We start from the raw sequence: 9,011 nt of genomic DNA, 5'->3' as shown, positions 1-9,011 counted from the left end.
TCATTTTGGTCTAGTGTATGTGTGTGTGTATATGACATACATATATACGCACATATACTATGCCTAAATAAACGAATAATTTAAAATTTTCTGAACTAGATTGTATAAACAATGTCTAATTAAAATTAAATATTTTAATTGAAAAAATTAGAAAATAAAAATCCAAAGACAAACATGGAGTCTTGGTGGTACAGTGGTGACTGTAATACCAGCTATGCCCTGAGCACAGAGGTTGGCCCATCCTGAAGATCAGGCTGTGCCCGTGCTTCAGAGGTTTTATGGTCTTCATTATCACTCTCGTCCACCAGTTAAAAAGGGGAAAAAATGTTTTAAAAACTGTTACACAAAAAAGGCTGGACGTGTTTTAACTTTCATCGACTTTTTTCCTCCTGAGACCTGAGCAGAGGAGAGGAGAGCCTTACTACATTAGCTCATCTTATTTAGGGAGATAAATATAATAAATCAGAATATTCTTGTGGCTAGATCTAGCTGGCACAAAGATTTCTTTTGATTCATGAGCATACTCACTGTCAAAACTTGGTCATTATGGTTGCCTTGGTTCTCTTCTGTCTCTTGTTTTCTTTCCATTCTTTCTTTTCTTTTTTCCCTCCTTCCTTTCTTTTTTAAATAAAGAAAAAAAAAACTCATCTGTTTAAACAGTACTTGGCTTACACCAGTTGCTCAATAAATGTTAATTGCTATTACTGTAAATCATAAGAAGCAGCATCTTGAGTGATCTTAGCATCTACTGTAGTATTGTTTTGAAATGGAAAGAAGTTTAATTCTATAGTAAGCTAGAATTTTTTTGCAAACAAACTCAAGTCCAGTTAGAAGAAGTCTTTGAATACTGCATGTGGCTCAGAGAGATGAAAACCCAATGATGAATGTCCTTAATCCTTCACTATATAATTACTTTAGAGGTGGTTACGGGTAGTGAGAAGGATCTAGCTGAATTTGGCAGCGAAGTGGAGAGTGGAACAGGTCAAGAAGGTTAGAAGAGAGAGTGGCAAGTCTTTTAGAGAAAGTAGGCCCTCAGGAGTTTTCATTCCAGCTTTCCAAGGAACTCTCAAGTCCAAGATCTATCCAAAGAGAAATCCATTATTGTCCTTTATTGACTAAGACTGGGCGATTAAACTCCAGCTGCAAGGTCGGACAGGCCTGTTTCCTCATGCTCAGTGTCCCCTTCCCACTATGAAATACCAACTCTTATTCAGTGCTGCGATAATCAGTCCTCAAACAGAGTAACAAATCAGCCCCTCTTCTTCTCTAGGCTACCTTGACCCCACCCTTTCAGGCCTCATGTCTGGAGAAGCTAAGGGAAAAAAGACCATTTATTATTTGGAGGAGGGAATGGGGTTATTGGGGAATTTTCTCAAGTATTTTTTTTCCTCAATAGTCCCGTTTCCTCCCAACTTCATTCAGAATAAGAGGAATCTTTCTTTCTCTTAAGAATTATTTCTTTCCTAGAAAATCGCAGAATATCTGCCATATCGTAGGGTTGCAGACATTTCTGCTAAAAGCCCCAGGTTAGGAGTTTCAGGCAAGGATAAGTTCTGGGCTGGTGTTGATGAGCAAGTCATACCAAAGAGGAGGGGTCCTTGAGGGTCTGTACGTGTAATCTTAGGTCCCAACATTTATGATAATTGAAAGTGCTTATCTAAATGTCTTGCTTTCTGTTTGGTCTAATTATTAGAATTACTAATATTACAAATGTGTGAACACTGCCTTGGATTCTGACAGCTTGGTTCAGAATCTGGCTCCAACACTTAGCATGTTACTGAATCTCTGAGCCTCGCTTTCTATATCAGGTGTTGTGGGGATTAAATGGATCAGTGCATATAAGATACATAATGGAGTACCTGGCACATAAAAAAAAAAAACACACCCATTGCCATCGAGTTGATTCCGACTCACAGCGACCCTGTAGAACAGAGTAGAACTGCCCCGTAGGGTTTCCGGGGGGCACCGTTGGATTCAAACTGCTGTCCTTTGGGTTAGCAGCTGTAGCTCTTAACCACTGTGCCACCAGGGTTTCCACCTGGCACACGGTGAGCTTTAAATAAATGTTTAGATCCATTCCTCCATTCCCTTTATAGTCAGTGGGGTTGTCTGTAGCAGACCTGGAAAATAATACAAGAGAACTTGGAAAGTTAATGTAGTCTCTGACACATGAGTGCATACTTCATTCCTAGTGACTTATTTAGTTGTACTGGGTAATTATCAGATTGAAGTTACTGGCCTGTATAACATAAATGGCATATTATTGCTGTTTCTAATGAGTCAAAAGCGATTTCAGGTGTTGTACATGTTAGGGTACAGGGTACCCTTGGGGGTGAGTGTTTTTCTTTTAAGAAACATAGAATGTTGGAGATCACAGAGTTGAGAGATTCCCTACCTGGCAGAGCTGCAGAATGACCTGCGAGTACATTAGATTGATGATGGCAGCTGGATTTTTGATATTTTAAAAGTCTAAACTATCTTAATCAGATAGAATAAAAGGGGTAGCCTATGAGCCATGTGTTTGTCTTCCTTTTTTTTTTTTTTTTGCTTGGTCATTTAATATTTTGTTTTTCTTGATTTTAATGAACACCTATGTAATATATTCTGCAGATTTCAATGGGACAGATGTTGCAAGATTTTGGGAAATTTCTTGGGATGTTCCTTCTTGTTTTGTTTTCGTTCACAATTGGACTGACACAACTGTATGATAAAGGCTATACTCCAAAGGAGCAGAAGGACTGTGTCGGCATCTTCTGTGAACAGCAAAGCAATGACACCTTTCACTCGTGAGTGTCTTTTTAGATTTTTAGTAAATACAGTTCTCTTTCTCCCATGTTATGTATGAATCAGTACCCACAAAAACGGACCTTCGGGTTTTATTTAAGAAATTCCTCCTTAATATTTGCAAACTTTAATAAATACTTTTTTCATTAATTGTTTAATAGTCATCATTAAGTGCAGAATCTTAAATAAATAGTAGGTCTGTGTCATTACGGAGCCCTGGTGGCACAGTGGTTAAGAGCTCAGCTGCTAACCAAAAGGTTGGCAGTTTGAATTCACCAGCTGCTCTTTGGAAACCCTATGGGGCAGTTCTACTCTGTCCTATAGGGTCACTATCAGTCGGAATCACCTAGACGGCAATGGGTTTGGTGGGTTTTTTGGTATGTCATTACACTGGCTTCTGTCCTGCATTTTATCTTAACAGGGAAGCTCTTGGCATTTTGTGTGCTCTTAGCATTTTGGACAGGGCAATTCTTTGCAATATGTTCAACATCTTTGCCCCTCAAGTGTGAAATGTCAGGGGCAACTCACAGTCATCGTTAGGTTCCATTGTAAATTGTTAGTAACATAAATAATCATTCATTTTCAATCAGTAAATATTTATTTAACATCTGTTATATGGTAGAAACTGTTCTAAGTGCTAGATGAATAAAGTATCAGTGAATAAAACCATCCTCATGGAACTTACATTCTAGTGAGGGTAGACAGGCCGTAAATAAGATAAACAAATAAAATATATAGCATAGTACACAATGATAAGGGCTAAGGAGACAAAATTAGAAGTAGGAAATATAATACCAGCAGGGTCACCCATGGTGGACAGGTTTCAATGGAGCTTCCAGACTAAGACAGACTAGGAGGAAAGGCCTGACAGTCTGTTTCCGAAAATTAGCCAGTGAAAACCCTATGGCTCACCAGAGAATATTGTCCGATATAGTGCTGGAAGAAGACCCCCCTAAGTTGGAAGGCAACCATGGAGTCAAGCATGCTCGTGATCAAGAGGATGGTGTTGGAGCAGATAGCATTTCACTCTTTTGTACATGAGGTCGCCATGAGTGGGAGCCGACTCCAGCTAACAACAACAATAGGGAGTATTCAACTAATGACAGCAGTAGGGAGTATATATATGTGTGTATAAGATGGTGCAGTTTTAGATAGGGGGCTAGGGAAGGCCCCAGAAGAGATGATATTCAAGTAAAGACCTAAAGCAGGTGAAGGAGCACGCTATGAAGATATCTGGAGGAAGAGCATTTAGAGAGAAAAGGAATAGCAAAGGCAAGTGCCCTGAGATGGGATCCTGGCTGGCATGTTCAAGGAAAAGCCAGGAGGCCAGTGTGCCTGAAACAGGGTGAATAAAATGGAGAGTGTAGAAGATGAGGTCAGAGAGGTCATGGGGTCATGCTGGAGAGTGTAGGAGATGAGGTCAGAGAGGTCATGGGGTCATGCACGACCTTATCAGTCCTCATAGGAACTTTGGGCTACTGAGGTTGAGAGTCATTTATAAGTTTTTGAGCAGAGGAGTGACAAAATCTAATTAGGTTTTAATAGGATCATACAGGCTAGCTACTATGTTCATAATAGAAAGGCAGCAAGCAAGGGGTTAAATAGTAATAATACATCTTCCTTTTGAGTTTCTTTGTTTAAACTAAAGCATATCTATATTGTAGGAATTAACCTCATTTATTTTATAAGGTGTTATTCTTGGATAATCAAGGTTTTTTTAAAAAAATAATTTTGATATAAATGATTAGTTAATTTCTGCTAACTGATTTCTTTCATGTAAGTGCAATTGTCTTTACAGGTTCATTGGCACTTGCTTTGCCTTGTTCTGGTATATTTTCTCCCTAGCACATGTGGCCATCTTTGTCACAAGATTTAGCTACGGAGAACAGCTGCAGTCCTTTGTTGGAGCTGTCATTGTGGGCACTTACAACGTGGTGGTTGTGATCGTGCTTACGAAGTTGCTGGTGGCAATGCTTCACAAAAGCTTTCAGTTGATAGCAGTAAGTGTTCGCTCTAACAAACTTGACATTGTTTTCAGACCACACCATATGTATGCAATATATATGGTAACCAAATATTATAAGAATTAAGAAATAGTGTCATTCAAAAATTAAATGTAGATTTTTTTTAAATGCAAGTAATTATATTAATTGTAAATTTGGGATCTAATTTTTGGACAGTTTAAAATGGTCTCTCTCTTTATATATACATACACACACAACATATATATACACACATACCTATATATCCATATATACATACATGCATATGTATGTATGTATTTATATTCTATATTGCTTTTTCACGTGCCTCTTACAGAATCATGAAGACAAAGAATGGAAGTTTGCTCGAGCAAAGTTGTGGCTTAGCTACTTTGATGACAAATGTACATTACCCCCGCCTTTCAACATCGTTCCCTCACCGAAGACTATCTGCTATATAATTAGTAGCCTCAGTAAGTGGATTTGCTCTCATACATCAAAAGGCAGGGTCAAGCGGCAAAACAGTTTAAAGGTAAGAACTGGGGAGTTTGAATTGCAACATGAAGTTTTAACAATGCCTAATCTCAGAAATTTCCTAAACCATAAATATGCAAGCTCCTTGAGGGCTGCAACTGTCTGATTTTTTTTTTTTTTTTTCACTGCTCTATCCCTAATGCAGAGCCCTGGTGGCACAGTGGTTAAGAGCTCGGCTGCTAACCAAAAGATCGGCAGTTCAAATCCACTGGCTGCTCCTTGGAAACCCTACGGGGCAGTTCTACTCTGTCCTGTAGGGTCGCTATGAGTTGGAATCAACCCGATGGCAATGGATTTCGTTTTTTATCCCTAATGCATGGCATAGTGTTTAACATAAAGTAAGGGTTCGATAAATATTTATTGAGAGAGAGAGCTGTGATTTTTAAGGTTTTCAGATTTTTCTAACATGTGAAATCTCTTTTCATAGTTTTAAAACATGGCAACTATTCAGAATATCTGTTCTGTCAGCATAGATAAAGAATGACCACTGACATCAGCTCATATTTTTCTGGTTCTTCTTGAAAGTTAATTCCCTGGATAATCCAACACATAACACGCAAAAAAACAAAACAAACCCGTTGCTATCCAGTCGATCCTGACCCATAACAACCCCATAGGACAGAGTAGAACTGCCCCATAGAGTTTCCAAGAGTGGCTGATGGATTCGAAATGCCGACCTTTTGGTTAGGAGCCGAGCTCTTAACCACTGCGCCACCAGGGCTCCAAAATTCAACACATATTGCTATAAAAGGGTTGGCAAAGTTTTTCTATGAAGAACCAGATTACTAATTTTACTATTTAATGTGTGTATACATACGTGTGTGTATATATATGTATATGTGTATATACAGACATATATATGTATACACTAATTAGTAATATTAGTAAAAAATGCATATATACATGTATGGATATATATTTATTTTACTAATATTTTTGGGTTTGTAGGCTAAGAGAAAAAATAGAATATTTTGTATAAACACTAATGTAATGAGAAAAACAAATTTCCACAAAATTTTTGTTGATAAAATTCAAAATATAACAGTAATCAGGTATCACTTTTTTGTAATACAGGTCTACTAATGAGAAGAATGCCATTATTTTGCGGGGGAGGTTAACATTTCACTTAGCCGGGGTTTAAAGTTAGCGTTCGCTCTCATCAAATTGATTGCAAATGTTTACCTGTAAAAACCTTTCTTAGCTCTCAGGTCATGTGAAAACAGGATGTGGGCCATATTTGGCCTGTGGGTCATAGTTTGCTGATCCCAACTGTAAATTGAAGCTTCCTAAAATTAAATTTTTAAAATCAAGATAAGCATACAGTCTAGTGAATAAAACAAATATGCTGGCTATATTTGTTTTAAACAAATGGTGAATGTTATTTTGCAACATGTAATGGCAAAAATAAAGTCTAATAAAAAGCATTAGAAGAGGTATTTGTATCCGTGAATAATTTTTTTTTTAAAATTCCCCTTGTTTGAGTTTTGTCTCTGTGTGTCGTTAGCATCATATTATTGTTTGTTTTAAAGGAATGGAGAAATTTGAAACAAAAGAGAGATGAAAACTACCAAAAAGTGATGTGCTGTTTAGTGCATCGTTACTTGACTTCTATGAGACAGAAGATGCAAAGTACAGATCAGGCAACTGTGGAAAATTTGAATGAACTGCGCCAAGATCTGTCAAAATTCCGAAATGAAATAAGGGATTTACTTGGCTTTCGGACTTCTAAATATGCTATGTTTTATCCAAGAAATTAACCATTTTCTAAATCATGCAGTGGCTAATTTTCAATAATAAATCTGAAAGACTGCATTTACATAACTTGCAATTGAATGAATAAGGTATATATTGAAATAGAGAATTATGTAAAAGCCGTTCTTTAAAATATTTATAGCCTAAATGTATGTTATGTAAAATATGTATATAGAATTAGTTTTTTAAAACCCTCTGTTAGTGACTTTGCAGGATCGAAACAAATTAAGTAGATAGATTTTTGTTAGCATGCAGCTTGGTTTTCTTATCTGGACAGTGCTTTTAAATTTTCTTTTTATGTGCAGAGGAACTGTACTCATTGCCCAGAAGGTATTTTCAAATGAAGATCAGCAAATGGGGGCTGAACTATAGGGTACATTTGAGATATACAAGTCATGGTTTTTTAAATCTGTTTTAGGAATTCACATATAGTCCAGTATTTATTGTTTAGGAGCATAGTTTTATCTCAAATAATATTCTATATTTTCTTTTTTATTTTGTTATAATCTCCAGGAACAGAGAAAAAAAGCCCTAATGAATATTAGCATCTATATATGCCTGTAAATTTAAATTCACTTCAGTTTTTATTATTGTAGTATATTCACTTTTCCACAGTTGTAATCACTTTATATTTTTAATTTTGCTTTTCTCACGTAACAGTATTTTATATATACATTTCCGTGTTTTTGAATGTTTCTAGAATTATATAGTTTTTGAAAAATATAGTTAGCAGACATTTTCATTTTGTAGTTACAGAGTATTTGATTATGTTTTTAAGTTTGCGTAACTACTTTTCTAAGGTCAGGCATTTGGTTGCTTTTAATTTTTCCCTATCATAATAGTGCTATAATTATTTTTTCTAGTTTGAGTGAATGTTCACTAGACATTCCAACCCAAAATAAGGATTCAGAAGATATTTCTTTATCATATGTGTTAATAGCCTGTTTTGTTTTTTTAAACATTGAAAGGAAAGGATTTGTTTTATATTTGGGCTAAGGTTCTTGAGCTGATCTTCCAATGTATTTCCCACAGAATTTATCATAGCTTCTGTAGGAGTGAGTTCATGCTTATTTGTGGATCACTCTTGCTGCTTATGATGGAAAGCACTGACTTTTTTTAAATTGGAGAATAAAATACGTATTTAAATTTTTTCTGTGTTCGGATAAGAAATGTAGTTAAATTTTTTAACAGACTAGTGCTTGTATATTCTTGCAACATTTCCAGTTAAGAGGGTTTTAGGTATATAATTGTCTTCTTAATTGAATGTCAGATAGTCTTAAGGCTGCAGGGTGCAGGTAGCCCTTGGTCTGTAAGCACCACTGATCCAGGGATCATTGTCTAGATATGTTAGTATTGTGTTTCACCTTGCTTTTTACTTTTTATTTCTTAATTTCCAAATTGCAAGTGTTCCCCCTTTTGGGCAAATTCTTATAAAAATGTTTATTGTAAAGTTATATATTTTGTCTACGATGGGATTATGCACTTCCCAAATGGGATTTTACATCAGGATTTTTAGTCATTCTAAAAAATACCTAAATATTGAATCAAAATATTTATAGAGTGCCTACTGTATGCATGAATTATTTATGAGGTATATTTTGAATGACAGTATATTATAAGAGAAAAGGTGAATAAAACTTGACATTAGATTATAAACTGACAGTCTGTCCTTTGTATTATTGTATACTTTTTTTTATTGAGATATAATTTCTATCATAAAATTCACTCTTTATAGTACGTTCAGTGATTTTTAGGATATTCACAACATTGTGTAACCATCACCATTATCTAATTGCAGAACATTTTTATCACCTCAAAAAGAAACCCTGCACCCATTAGCTAGTCCCTGGCATCTACTCATCTACATCTGTCTCTATCGATTCGCCTGTTCTAACCATGTAAATGGTATTATACACTATGTGGCCTTTGTGTCTGGCTTATTTCACTTAGCATAATGTT

General features: G+C 36.0%; 1 protein-coding gene across 2 annotated transcripts in view; it reads left to right on the top strand.

Annotated features, from left to right (window-relative positions):
• TRPC1 (transient receptor potential cation channel subfamily C member 1) overlaps positions 1 to 8,708 on the top strand; it is a 61,824-nt gene extending 53,116 nt beyond the window's left edge. Inside the window, exons 9-12 of one of the 2 annotated variants that reach the window (XM_004385068.2) lie at positions 2,611 to 2,786; positions 4,583 to 4,784; positions 5,104 to 5,298; positions 6,830 to 8,708. In XM_004385068.2, the coding sequence (XP_004385125.1) occupies positions 2,611 to 2,786; positions 4,583 to 4,784; positions 5,104 to 5,298; positions 6,830 to 7,057 (801 nt within the window). In that variant the 3' untranslated portion in view covers positions 7,058 to 8,708. The remainder of the gene's footprint in view (positions 1 to 2,610; positions 2,787 to 4,582; positions 4,785 to 5,103; positions 5,299 to 6,829) is intronic. The other variant, XM_004385067.3, reaches the window with a different exon arrangement.
• The last annotated feature ends 303 nt before the right edge of the window (positions 8,709 to 9,011 follow it).

This window comes from Trichechus manatus, unplaced genomic scaffold (assembly GCF_000243295.1).
Source record: "Trichechus manatus latirostris isolate Lorelei unplaced genomic scaffold, TriManLat1.0 scaffold00132, whole genome shotgun sequence".
NCBI lineage: Eukaryota > Metazoa > Chordata > Mammalia > Sirenia > Trichechidae > Trichechus > Trichechus manatus.
This window is presented reverse-complemented; position numbering and strand designations above follow the sequence as displayed.